General features: G+C 57.7%; 5 protein-coding genes across 5 annotated transcripts; 2 read left to right on the forward strand and 3 right to left on the reverse strand.

The window, feature by feature from the left end:
• Positions 1-430: 430 nt before the first annotated feature.
• Positions 431-3462, forward strand: DCS_06904 (dihydrodipicolinate synthase; the record flags this gene model as incomplete). The annotated part of the gene is made up of 2 exons (XM_040804191.1): positions 431-1273; positions 1354-3462. The coding sequence occupies 2 exons, from the start codon at positions 431-433 to the stop codon at positions 3460-3462; spliced, it is 2952 nt and encodes a 983-aa protein (XP_040654295.1).
• A 792-nt stretch (positions 3463-4254) lies between these two features.
• Positions 4255-4598, reverse strand: DCS_06905 (uncharacterized protein; the record flags this gene model as incomplete). The annotated part of the gene is made up of 2 exons (XM_040804192.1): positions 4255-4298; positions 4382-4598. The coding sequence occupies 2 exons, from the start codon at positions 4596-4598 to the stop codon at positions 4255-4257; spliced, it is 261 nt and encodes an 86-aa protein (XP_040654296.1).
• A 2342-nt stretch (positions 4599-6940) lies between these two features.
• Positions 6941-7560, forward strand: DCS_06906 (vacuolar protein-sorting-associated protein; the record flags this gene model as incomplete). Its single annotated transcript, XM_040804193.1, has 2 exons — positions 6941-7391; positions 7448-7560. The coding sequence occupies 2 exons, from the start codon at positions 6941-6943 to the stop codon at positions 7558-7560; spliced, it is 564 nt and encodes a 187-aa protein (XP_040654297.1).
• Positions 7561-7776: 216 nt separating this feature from the next.
• Positions 7777-10488, reverse strand: DCS_06907 (BRCT domain-containing protein; the record flags this gene model as incomplete). The annotated part of the gene is made up of 4 exons (XM_040804194.1): positions 7777-8400; positions 8474-9854; positions 9916-10349; positions 10402-10488. 4 exons carry the CDS (start codon positions 10486-10488, stop codon positions 7777-7779), a joined length of 2526 nt encoding a protein of 841 aa, XP_040654298.1.
• A 669-nt stretch (positions 10489-11157) lies between these two features.
• Positions 11158-12883, reverse strand: DCS_06908 (hexokinase-1; the record flags this gene model as incomplete). Its single annotated transcript, XM_040804195.1, has 3 exons — positions 11158-11605; positions 11668-12240; positions 12297-12883. 3 exons carry the CDS (start codon positions 12881-12883, stop codon positions 11158-11160), a joined length of 1608 nt encoding a protein of 535 aa, XP_040654299.1.
• Between the last annotated feature and the right edge of the window lie 738 nt (positions 12884-13621).

The raw sequence follows: 13621 nt of genomic DNA on the forward strand, positions 1-13621 counted from the left end.
ACCTGCGACCTGCAGAAGAAAGCAATCCCCGACGAGGGTGCTCGCCTGCTGCGCGCCGCCTCCTTCTTGCCTGACCCTTCCATTCAGCCGTCGACGGGTGAACGAAGTCGGCCATCGTCTCACATCATCCGATCGCATGACAACGTGGGCAAATCTAAGCAAACCACCTCTCACCCTCCGTTACACGTGCCGTCACTCTGCGCTGCACTGCAGGAGGTCAGGCACCATTCTCGCTCCCTTTGGAGCCTCCCCCCGACTCGTGCGTCTTGGAGCATTGCGCGGCACGAGCCATCGATCTCTCTCACCAAGCCGCCACAGTCGCCGCACACGCACCCAGGCGCCTGCCTGTGCCCTCTGCTCGCCGTCAGACCGCTGACCTGCTCTTCCCTTTCTAATCATCGCTGCCCTCGCGGCCGACGCGTTGCTCCCGATGGCCGAGAACCACTCTCCAGGTCAGTACGGGCTCGATGAGCCGGTGTACGGTTTCATGGCAGACAACATTCCAACCATCTCCGACACGAACTCGGACCTCTCCAACTCAGCCATCGACCCCGCCAACCAACCTTATTACGCTTCGTCGTCCAACTGGGACTTTCAGGCCACGCCGCCCTTTGAATCCTTCGACATCGCTGCCTCGACCGCCGCTCCTCCAATTCAACCCGGCTCCTCCATGGTCACCCCATGGCCGCTTCCGACGTACCACTCCGAGGCACCTGCGCAGCCTCCTGCTTCTCAACCAGCCTCGTCGCCTTCCTTCGACGGCCTTCCCAAGCTCGAAGTGAACCAGAGGGCAGCAGCCTACGAGTCGAGCTCGGCCAACACTTCGCAGAACAGTCTGCCCATGACGGCAAAGCCCCAGGTCCGTGCCGTGACGGCCATATCGCACGAGGAACTTCGAAATATCGCCATGCCCCCTCATCTACAGTACAGCTCGCCCAAGAGCGCGTCAAGCCCCGAATCTGCCAAGGCTGGAACTGGCTCCTCACCCGAGCTGACCGGCTCCTCGGCTAAGAGAGACTCTCGGAAGCGGAAGATGTCGGACGAGCTAGACGATGACGACGAGGTGGATGACGAAGATAAGCCCATCAAGAAGACGGCCCACAACATGATCGAGAAGCGGTACCGCACCAACATCAACGATAAGATTGCCGCCTTGCGCGACAGCGTGCCGAGCCTGCGAATCATGACCAAGAGCGCCCGAGGCGAGGACACTACCGAGGACCGCGAGGAGCTGCACGGCCTTACGCCTGCCCATAAGCTCAACAAGGCAACGGTGAGCCAGCCGTTCCTCCTCTCGCCTGTCCACCACCGTGACGTGCTTGACGATGCTGACCAATCCTGTCTTGTCTGTAGGTGTTAAGCAAAGCGACCGAGTACATTCGCCACCTTGAGAAGCGAAACGGTCGCCTGTATGACGAGAATCAAGCCATGAGGGAGAGGATTGCGGCCTTCGAGAAACTCTTCATGGCTGGCGCCATGAACGGCTCCATCAGCCCGATGCAACACCCTCTAACACCCAACCAATTTCCACAGGAAGCCCGCCACCAATTCCCCAACCCGCCCCTGGGCAGACCACACGACGGGGGCCCGAACCCTGCCGGCATGATCAACGTCCCGGAGGACATGAAGCGCATTATATCGGCTCAGATGGCCGTCGGCCAGCCGTACCCAGTGCCCCAACAGGATTACCGCGGAAATCCGGCCGTGGTCCGTCAGCAGCAGATACAGCAGCAGCAGCAGCAGCAGCAGCAGCAGCAGATGGCGCAGAATGGTTGGGCCAACAACGTCAACCCTTACTTCGGCAAGCTCATGGTCGGCTCTCTTGCCGGCCTCATGATTCTGGAAGCCGTGCGGGAAACCGAAATGAGCAACGAGAATCCTCAGGGTCGAGGACTTTTCGCCTTGCCGGCCCAGCTGCTTGGGAAGGTCTCGTCCGCTCTCGATCTCCATCTCATGGGCTACCGCATCCATACCTCCCTCAAGATCCTCGTCTTCCTCGGCGCCGTTCTCTGGGTCGTCGTGCCATCTCTATTCGCACCGCCGAGCGATAACATCAAGAAGAAGCAAGTCGCCAACTTGGGGCGCGCTCCGTCACCAGCGTCATCCATCCACGTGCGTCGTCAGGCATGGCTCACGGCCATCCAGACAGTGTGGGTACCTCGGCACAACTTCTTCCTCGAGGCTGCCGCGCTTGTTCTCAAGACGATGAAGCTGAGCCTGCGCAACTGGATCGGTGTCCATGGCTACCAGATGCTGACGGGTTTGACCGAAGAGCAAGAGACGGCCAGGGTCAAGGCGTGGTCGATTGCACTCGACTCGCAGCTTGCCGGTGGCGATGTGGATGTCTGCCGGAGTCGCCTCATCCTGACGTTGCTCGCATCAGGCACGCTTCCAGACACCCCCTCTCGCCTGATGCTCAAGGCGCTCCATATCCGCATCCTCCTGTGGGACCTGTGCCGCGGCAGCCAGTTCGGTCTTTGCAATGTCATGGCCGCCAAGCTTGCCAGGAAGCGATGGAACAAGGCTCGGCAGCTGAATCGATCGCTCGTCCAGCTTCGCAGCGATTCTTCGACCCCCCACGAGAATGAGCTGCCGGAGCATCTTGTGGCCCTCGTCGAGCAGGATTGCGACGACGTGCTCAACGTTTCCGTCGTCCAGCGCGCCCACAATCTGGCCTTCAATGGGGCCACCGCCCAAGATGTGGAGCGCATCGATAGCATGGATGCCGTGGTGGAGGACACGTCCATCGGTTCGCCTCTGGATGCCGTCGCGGCCTGGTATTCATGCGAAGCGTTGCATCATGTCTTGACGGCCACTCTTGAAGGTGAATTCGAGGAGGCAAAGGACAGAGCAGCCGAGGTTGAAGTCGCCGTCAGGGTCGCGCCCATCGGCTCCTCCGCTCATATGCGCGCCGTGCTGGCTAAAGCCGTTCTGGTGGACGAGGGTCGGCTCGAAAGCATTCGCGTCGCTCGCCACGCCATACAAACAGACCGCATCGGTACCGTCCTGAGCAACTCGGAAGTCATCACTGGGCCGTATTCTCATTCCTCCTCCTACTGGGATCTCCACCTCTCTCTGAACTGCGCCAAAGCGATTGCCTGCCTCAGCAGGAACACGGATCCGGGTGTGGCGGATGCCAGAGCTCTCCAATTCATCAGGGCCTTCCCGAAGCCGGAGTACATGTCCAACATGACGCTCCTGGGATTTACCGCTAGCATGGAGTTGATTAGGGAGATAATGGGCTGCGAGGATGTGAAGGAGCAGTACGAAATGGCGTTGAGCAAATTGCTCAACAACCTCAGGCTGTGGATGGGCAGACCCAGCACGAGCCGATGTGGAGTCAGCTCGGAACTTCGGAACAAGATGATTGAGGAGTGCTTGACATCGGCCAAGGCCCTGGCCGGCCCCGAACACGACGATACTGGATATGGCAGCTTGAGCGAGGCTGAGATGAATGCTTGATGTCTCAACGGTTAGGCGGGGCAGCACACGGCGTTATGGTTGGGCTGCGTCAAATACCCAGCACTCGAACTTGATTTCCATTTGTTCTCTTTTTTAACGCCCCGTTTGCTTTGCAAACCCTGTACGACCATGGAACGAGCGGGTTCGTCGACGAGACACCTTGGCTTCTTCACTTTTTCGTTGTCTTATACCTATCGACTGCAACATGGTTCTGCATGGGGTTCACTGCTCAGTCACAGTCATGGATGAGACGCAGCGGAGATATAGAGGCGGGGAAAATCGGTGTGCGCCCAGTGCTAAGTTTGCTCTTATTTTTTCCTTCAGCTCTATTTTGTTCGTCAGTCTCTGCCTTGATCGATCTTGTCGGACAACTTTCGTCCGTCGGCGAGAGGACCCTAGTAACTGATCGCTGTTTACATTATGATAGCGATGGCTTTTGCATAGGTTCCATGACGCAGCAAAATGACACCTTCGCTCTTCCACGTCTTTGCTTTGGAGCTATGGACACTTTTGTGACATGGATGGTTCAAGCCTTTGCATTTCTCTTCTTCTAGACCTGATAGTTTCAATTTATTGGTGAGAGACAAGTCGATCCCGGGGAATTTACAGCGTGTGGTAGGAAACGAGGCGGCGCGTGGAGGCAAGGAGACGTATGAAATACGGACGGGAAAGAATATCTATCAATGCATTGAAGACTATTTCTGCTCTCCGAATCTAGATTGCACCGTTTCCAGTCCTTCACGACACGTTGCTGGGAGAACAGTATGAGCTCGTTCCTGTTGCAGGTTGTGCTCAGTTGCCCTTGCAGAGTGCCTCGGCAGCTGGCAGAACCTTGTCTGCGTAAACGAGCGTGAGCAAAACATCCGCCAACACTGTGCAGGACCATCAGGGGTCTGACGGTTGGGAGGGAATTCCTTACTGATGGCATCGCTGATACCGCACTTGCCAATGATGCAGCCAGCGGCATCGGCCTTGATCTTGCTGAAGTTGCCGCAAGCACACTTGATATCGGTGGCACCACAGCCGTTCTTGATGAAGGCGTCCGTCAAGCAGGGGACGGCACACGACGGGATGGTGCCCAGGTCCTGTGCAGCGACGAGGGAGGCGACGGCGGCGAGGACGATGGTGTACTTCATGATGGCGGTGGCAAGTTCGCACGATGAGTCAATGGTATTGGCTATGAAAAAGCGGTTGAAATCTCTCTGCTATGAGTCAGTAAATGAGTATCTTCACGATCAGGTGCTGATAGGATGCGAGAAATGGTCGCTTTTATATGTAAGTGCGGACACACCGGCAGAGCGTTGCGGCTATTTCCATTCCATGCAGCTCGTTCTTCATCACACACAGGAGTTGAAACCGCCTCGGTTAAGCACATCGCATAGGCATGAATAATTGGCCTTGGGATTTGAGTTTCCTTGTACAGAACGGCGGCGGCATGGTGACTCGCTACTGTCACATAGTAGCGCCAACACGAAGTCCGGAAATGGTTCGCCACAGGGCTTTCTTCGTGCCTTGACCAGAGAGGAGTGAGCGCTTGACCACCCTCGAGAGGCATCGACCCCTGCGACTTCCTCATGCCGTTCGTGCGGAGTGCCGTCTCCAACCGTTAGGATGCTACCCTGGCCCATAGCTTCCCTGCGGTTGTGCGCTTATCAAAAGGGGGGGATGGTTCGGTTGATCGGAAGCTGGGCGACAGATCTGAGTCCTGTACACACATCCACATATATACGTATATGAATACACACACATATATATATGTAGTGGCACGCTTTGAGATTGCGAAATGATTGCTGTCTAATACACGACAGCGAAATTGCACAAATCTGCCTCCATTCACAGCAGCTCTAGGGAGTGATTGAGCCCGAAGCACTATTACCTCGAATTGGAAGCTGGACTGTCGAGTGGCAGGTCGCATGCCAAGTGGGTTATGATATCTCACCTATTCGAGGAGCCTACGATCTATAAGGGACCCAACATGCTGACGATCCGATCAGCTCAGCTAGTGCTCTGCAGACCCGCAGATCATTCCAAGGAAGGTTCCTGAGGCCGGTCGTTGTGACCCGATGACGTGAGTGTTGGCATGAGCTGCATCGCAAAATATCGCCGAGATAAGAGTTAGACCGAAGGAGCAAGCCTCAGATGGCGCCGACTGTGAATTGCCCCGAAAATCAACTGGAAGTCTTTTCGGCCAGTGAAAGGGATCCATAGTCGCGCACGGTTTGTTTGCTCGTCTCATCAGTACATCACGTAGGCACTCAAGATATAACAGGTCGGAAGAGGATCAGAAGTCTGGTCATCTAGCCTTCCATGTTTGTGCCGGTCAGAATAGTACGATAGCACAGAAAATTCCGGGCATCCTGGTGATTCCAGTCTGCCTATCAACCGTTCACAGAGGGCCGTCGCCAAAATAACGCAGCAGGGGACAGGAGGCATATTTCCGGACACTCGTGGTGCTCTGTGGAGTCTCGACCCGCCTTTTCAACGACTCTAACCAAGGTTCGCCCTCCCTGGAGCCTTGTCTGGATATTCGCGATGCACTGCAGAGTCATAGCATGCCTATTTAGCTTGAATGCAGAAGAGCATTGGTTGGCAGGCCGGCTCCTCTTGGGTGGGCGGGTGTACTTGGGTGCCCGCAAGGTGCACACCTCTGTGTTGGGTCTCGGCGGATTGGTGGGCGTAGGAAGCTAACTCGACACTCCCAAAGTCTTGTACGCCGGAGCTGGTAGATAAGTGGCATCTCGTCGAGGACTAAGGGTTTCGGTTCAGTGTTGTGCAGACAAACGTCATGCTCCATCTGGCCACGGGTAGCCCTGTAGTAGGGAATGCTGATCATCGGATGTCGGTATCGAGCATGGCGCTGCAGGTACAGCATTTAGCAGGCACGATGGTTGGCAGGCACGATGGTTGGCAGGCACGATGGTTGGCAGGCACGATGGTTGGCAGGAACGATTGTCGGCAGTATGATGGCTGGCAGGTGCGACGTTGGCAGGTATGACGCTTGGAAAGCGCGATGGCTGGCACAACCGAGTGTTGGCAGGTCAGCAGGTACGACGTTTTGGCAAGGTACGCCTGTTATGGTAGAGAAATAATAGTGCCAGAATTTCTTGGTGCGATATTTATTGTGCACAGAACCGTGGACGAACCGGAAGGTCACCAAGGACGCGCAATTCAGTCGCGCAGTCATGGTGTAACCCGCGCAAGGTATTTTAGTACTGATGGTAGCTCAGTACTTATGTATGCGTTTATTTGATTTGGACGTCGAATGGTAACTGCCGGTTTGGTATTACGGCGGAGGCTGCGGCGAATAAGAAGCAGGACATGCCAACACTCGTTAACGGCAGGCGCCACCCTGTCACCCCACCTGCACTTGTACCTGCACCTGAACCTCGACGCTAACAGCGGATCTCGAATCGTCCGTCACGACCGTCACGACAACCTTCACCAACAACCGATCCTCCCCCCGCCAGGCCGCATCGAAATGGCCTCCCCTGCTCCACCCTTTCCCTTCCCCCGCGAGTACCACTTCCCGCCCTTCTTTACGGCCCAAACCAACCTCACGACACGTCACGCCCAGCTCACCAAATGGTCAGCCCTCGTCCTCGCTTACGCACGACATCACCGCCTCTTTCGTCTCGTCCTATCCGAGGCTGCCGATTCGGATCTCTTCTTCAATGGTCGTATCGATCGCCGCCTAGCCGTGGCCGATATTCGTCAGGTCATAGACTTCCTGCGCAAGGACGGCCGGGCCGAATTCCTCCCGCCCCCCCCGGGCACCAAGGATCCCGCCGCGCCCGACGTCGTCTTCGTCTACTGGCGCAAGCCCGACGAGTGGGCCGCCCTCGTCGAGGCCTACGTGGAAGATACGGCCCAAAAGGGAAGCGTCCTGACGTTGTACGAGCTGACTGAGGGCGAGGGCACGAGGGGCACTGGTGAGTGACGGCCGTCTGCCTGCCTACTTGGCAATGCTGACCAGATCGTCTGTCAGAGATTCATGGCATGGATAGCGACCTCCTCCTCAAGGCCCTCAACATCCTCGTCAAGCGTGGCAAGGCCCAAATCTTTGGCCAGGAGGACTCACTCGGCGTCAAATTCTTCTAACCATCTAATCATGTACAGCAATCTATCCACATCGCTACCCAGACATGCTCTACACTACGCCAATGCAGGATACGAAAGGACGGGAAAGAACCCGGCGACGCTGGCCTGGGCTACTAAACCAGGGGAACACGCTCTCGAACTCTCGAGCAGCCACAGGGGCCCAACGCAACAACTCCCATCATTTGACGCGTCAATGGAAACCCGCCTGTCATGAGCTCATTGGCCGTTGAAGTTCTCAACCAAGAACTTCTTGTTGAAGCGCACACACTGCGCCATGGCCACGTCGAGTAGCCAGTCCGGCGCCACGATCCTCGGCTCCATGTGGCCGTTACGCGCCATCTCTTCGAACCGCGGCCACAGCTGCTTCTCTTCCGGTGACTTGTTGCTGAGCAGGTACACCGGCTCCGGCGGGGCGCCGCCGTCCTCTTCCGCCGTCGTTGGCTTAATCGTCGTGCCGCTGCGAGCCTTGTACAGCTTGAAGATGGCGCCGTTGGCCTCGGCAATGGTTTGGTAGCTGCCGGCGCCGTGGCGGATTTTTTCGGTGCAGTAGATGGGAATCCCCTGCAGGAGCCGTCCCCTGTTCGATTTGGCCCTGGACGACGATGTCTCGAGATTCATCTCGTACTTCTTCTCCGCCGCCTCGTCGCCGAGAAGAAAGTCATCGGGAGACGGGACTTCGTTTCGTTGGAGGGTCTCTTCGATGAAGCTCGTTGACAGCACCCTGGCCCCCCGTGCCAAGGCGCAGAGAAACTTGACGGTGCGCATGACGTTGGGCGCCACCACAAAGTCACACGGCTGCCCTTCTTGGACAACTTGAACTCCGAGATCCCGCAACTTCCTCTGCCGTAGCGTTAGCAAGACATGGTGAAAGACGGATAGCTAGGGCAAAAAAATCCAATCGAATCGCACCTACCCGGTCGTGGTCCTCTTTGTTCTTGTCACCGATCCACCTCTTGAAGCCAGTCACGACGATGCGCGTCTCGACTTCCGGCAGCGAGGGCCGTGCCTTCTTCGTCGGTCTCTTGACCCCCTCGTCAACTTCGGCCAGGGCCTCCTCCTTCTCCTGCTTCTCCTTCTCCACCATATCGGCGGCTCGCTTGCCGCCCCAGGGAGCTCCAGACTTGCTCTGTCGCTTCTTCTCCTTCTCGTACAGCGCAATGTCGGGCGCGATGCACTGGAGCAGGTCCCGCGCCTTGGCCTTGGCGCTGCGGCCTCCCGTCGACCCCGTCGCCGGTGTGTCGTTCTCCTTGCCCGGCTGCACACGACGTGCACGCACCGGTGTTTCGACTGAGGCGCTCACCTTGCCGCGCGTCATGCCCTCGTTCGCTTCGTGGTCGCGCATGACGTCGAAGTCTCGGTCATCCTCCTTGCCGATGACGACACCCTCAGCCGGTCCTTTCTGGTAGCCGTTCTCCTTGGCCGCCTGGAGAACCTGGCGCTTTCTCTTCGCCCTCGGCGACATTGTCTCCTCGCCGCCGGGGTAGTAGATGGCTCTCAGCTTGGACTCGTCCAAAAAGGTCTGACCAATAATCTCGCCCAGGTTGGTCCGAGGGGGAAAGTGATTGAACTTGGGAACATTGATCGGTTTGACCTCGCACTTGGCGTAACTCTCCTCGATCCAGAGATGGTTGACAACGTGGACTCCCCATTCGGGCGCAGCCTTGCATTTCTCGCTCGTGTTGCGCGCCGTGATGAGATGCGTGTTGTCGGGCTTCATCGTTTTGGTAAACTGAGCGCCGCAGGCCTTGATGAGATTTTCGAGATAAATTCGCGCCTCACCGCCGTAGTTGGAGACGGTAATGCGCATCTTGTCGAAGCCCTCGATTCCGTCCTGCGGGACAGGGTAATGAAGCAGTCGGTGAAGCGGACTGCGCCACTGGTTGTGGACGATGAGGTAGTAGAGCCACGACAGGCTGCCGATGTCCTTGCACGACTGGGCCGCCTGGACGTATTCGTGACCTTGTCGAAACTGGCAGATGAGCGTGTCGCACTCATCCACGTCGTCGACCAACCTACCGCCGCCGTCGTGGATAATGTCCTTAAGGACCTTGGTGAGGCGGTGGGTGATGCCGAGATCCTTGCACAGAAGTACTTTGCGTGACTGGAAGACGGTGCAGGGTGAGCGACTGCCGACATCCGGCAGCCATTGAGGATTGGTCGACGTCGCTCCCTCCAGGTTGTTGTTAACAGGTATCTCCAGTTTGTCTTCGGGTGTCCTGTGGAGAATCTCCGGGTCGGGGAGAAGATAGGGTGCCTCTTCAATACGCTTTCCAAGCTTGAAACAAGCATCAAACCTGAACCGAGTCAGCAGGGCTGTCGTGTCCCCAAGGGCACGCATTCAAGTTGGCGGCTCACCAGTGAGGCAGGACAATCTTGCATTTGACGCGGCCTGCCGCGGCCTGCTTAACTTTGGGGTCGTCCATGGTGAGAGCGCAAATGTGCGTCGTCAGCCGGCTCACCTCCTTCGACTCCTGTCCACCCAGAGCCATGGTGGCGCCGACGATGCTCTCCCGGTCCATGACGGGCAGGCCGGCGCAGGTGACGACAACCTCGGAGAAGATCATCCGTGGGTCCGGCGAGAAGGGTCGGACCTGAGCCAGCTTGCGGCGCGAGACGGACGAGGTGATCCACTGGACGGTGATGACGGGAATCATAACAGCCTGCGACTCGACGTATTGCGGGAAGTCGATGGTGTTGGAGATGATGTGAGTGACCTTTTCGACGGCGAGCGTGCCGTCGCGTCGTGGTTCGTGAATGACGGCGCCATTATCCTCGAGAATGGTGGAGAGCTGCGAGAGAGTGAGCGATAACTCTTCGTAACGCAGACACAAAACGCCATACCTCGCTGATGAGTTTCGGCGCCAGGGAATTGCTCGGCACAAACGCGATTTCGCAGTCGGCAAAGAGGCCGGCACCGGCATCAGCCATCGTTGCGCTTGCCTCCGCCAGAGGGGGTCAGGTTTATTCCACTGCCGCCGACTGAGATTCCGAATCGTCTGTTGACTCGAACTAAATATTGGAATGATGCAAGTCGTTGCTGAGATGGTCCCAAACGGCAAAAGCATGTACGATGCAAGGACGTTTCTGTTGTGGTTGCCTGGGGCCCTAACAGTCGGGCTGGGGACGCGTCTAAGTGGTCAACGCGAACGCAGCAGGCAATCACCTGACTGCGGGGTCACCATTCGTTAGTCAAGCTTGTCGTTAATAGTGAATTGTCGCCAGGCCTCAGGCAGGTCCACTTTTTGCCTTGAAGCACCGAACCCGGAATTGTAACTCGCATGGTATTACTAAGCAGTTTGAAGTCCATCGTCCAATTGACAACACAAACACAGCAGCATACAAACTCAATGCACATGGTTGACTAAGTGAATTGTTTGTGGCATAGGTCCTCGAACGACTGGCTACATTGAAACCAAGTCATATACGCATTAATGTACACAGCACTACAAAGATATATATATATGTGTGTGTGTGTGTGTGTGTGTGTGTGTGTGTGTGTGTGTGTGTGTGTGTGTGTGTGTGTGTGTGTGGGTGAGTGGGTGAGTGGGTGTGATCCAAGGCTCCCAGCGCCAATGCGCAAGCATCAAATTATAGCCATTATTCGTGCAAGGTACAGGCCAAGGCAACGGCAGCACCCATCAAGGAGCTTTCTTTGGCGGACACGAGGGTGATCCTCCGAGGCTCCGGCAGATTCAGGCCGTCAACCAGGTCACGGATATATCGTTGGCACGTACTGAGATACCCGGGGTAGTTCTCGATGACACTTCCGTTGAATGCCACCGTCGTCTCCTCGAGCTTCATGTCGGCCTCGACCCCTTTTCGGTCGGGTGAGGATTCGGAAAGTGTCGCAAGGTAGGCCCTCTCTGCCTCCAATCGTACGTCCCACAGGGTGAAGACGCAGGTGGCGACTAGTGCGCAGGATCGGACGGAGATGAAGGAGGCAATGGCCTTGATGGCCATGAGGTCGGATGTGGTGGGTGTGTGAGGTGAGGGATGTCGGTTCGAAAAGAGCTTGGTGGCCTCGGAGAGGTCGTCGCTATGATCGCTGCGGGGTGTCAGTTCTTGTTTCCCTCTCCTCGGCAGGTGCAGGGATGGAGGGCATCTCACCTCTCAATCATGGACAGCGTCTCACTGCTCAACGAGTATCGGGTCCGGAGCGAGGGCGGAACGAGGCCACCGAGGAGGCCGGCGGTCTCGATGGCCTCGACGAGGACGAGACGGGCAATCTCGCCGAGATACATGCCGCTCACGAGCTGCTCCAGGGGTTGGAAGTCCGGTCGAGGGAGCTCCTTGGCCAAGGCGCGATCCCACCTCGTCAGGGGCAGGATGCCTTGACCAAACATGCTCAGCTCGGTATTGACGATGACATGGCTGGCGCCGTCAAACCAAGCGTCGGGACGGGCGCCAAACTTGACCTTGCCGATGGCGGCGACGGGGAGGTAGGCGGCCATGTTAAGGCCGGTACCGAGGATGAGGCCGAATCGGGCCGAAGGGTGCGAGTACGCTTGGGATAGCAAGCAGGCACTGGAGTCGTTCAGGATGGCTCGCAACTCGACATGGAGACCGCGGTTCCCGCAGGCCTGCTTCACAATCCGGCCCAAGTCTTCACCTAGCAGACCCTTGTCGGCTAGGAAGGCCTTGCCCATCCCTTTCAGCTTGCCACTGCCCAACGAAGTTTGCCTGCGAACGGGCGTTAGGTCGCGCGAACAGGGCGCGGAGTCGGCGGCAGCACTTACTCGATGGGAAAGCTCCACGCCAACGCTACCGGCAGCGGCTTCTCCGGACCGTGCTCGCGTGTGATGCCGGCGGCGAGCGTCTCTTGAATCCTCCGGGCCATCCAGTCGAAGAAGGAAAGGCCCTCGAGTTCCTTGACGGCGTCGCTTATGGTGAAGTGGCGACTCCTCACGACGTCACCCGGCTTGCCGTCGGCGAGGTCCCGTCCCCGCAGCTCGACGAGGGCCACTCTGAGGGTGGATCCACCGACGTCCAAGGCGAGATACTGCCCGCGTTCGGCACCGGACGGCAGCCGGTGGCTGTAGGAAGGCAGCATGGACTGGGTGTCGGCTTGCATGCGGTGGAGGAACTGCTCCTTGAGAGCGGCGGAGAGGTCGAGGAGACCATGTCCGCTGACGGGGCCGAGGAGGCCGGCCTCGGCCTCCTTGAGGAACTCTTGAATGCTCTTGGGGTATGGGTCCGACTTGGGGTTGACGACGGGGGACGTCAGGGGGTTGATCCAATAGGCGATGATGGCCTGTACCAGGGACTTGCCCCTCAGCAGGCTCTTGACGATGGCGGTGATGAAGGCTTTCCGAAACGTCGTCATGGCGCAGAGGAGCGGGTGCATGAAAGGAAGGAATTCCCGTAGGGGAGATGAGTAGGGAGAGGAGAAGGGAGAGGAGGGTGGGGATGGTGGTTATAAAGCCGGGGTTGATATGGCGAGGACCCGCCCGACGGCGAGGGTAGCAGTGATGGATCGGCACGATCTCAGGCCGTTGCTCCGAAGGAAGAGATTGCGGGGGCGAGCCGAGAGGGCAACAAAGTAGAGGTTCGAAGAGGGGTCTCGAAAGGATCCAAGGTAGCATGTGGCGTGCTCAAAAAGGTTGGGAGAAGCGCGAGCGAAGGGCGGCGAGAGAAGAAAACTCAGGGTGAGATGCGGACGAGTAGTGGCGATGGTGGTTCGGATGACGAGGGAGCTAGGATCCTGCATTGGGCATCACACCTTACGTGTCGCTGCGTGCCACTGCTGGATGAAACCTTTAGGCTTCCGGGGGAAGAGGTGGTATTGTCAAGCTTGGCCGGAGCAGAGAAGAGGGGAAGGAGGATCGCTAGGGCCGCGTTGCCGAGGTCGGTGGGTTGAGTCAGTCGAGGTGGTATAGGACGTGTCGGGACCAGTCAGGACGCTTCGGCGAGGTGAGAGGAGGCGAAGGGAGACGGGAGGAGTCGAGGGGAGAGTATAAAGTTGCGAGGCGGCAGCGGTAATGAGGGAACGATCGGTAGGCAGGTTTCCGGCTCCAACGTTTCGATGTTGCCGAACGCGCACGGTACGGTACCGTACGGTATG

This window comes from Drechmeria coniospora, chromosome 03 (assembly GCF_001625195.1).
Source record: "Drechmeria coniospora strain ARSEF 6962 chromosome 03, whole genome shotgun sequence".
Lineage (NCBI taxonomy): Eukaryota > Fungi > Ascomycota > Sordariomycetes > Hypocreales > Ophiocordycipitaceae > Drechmeria > Drechmeria coniospora.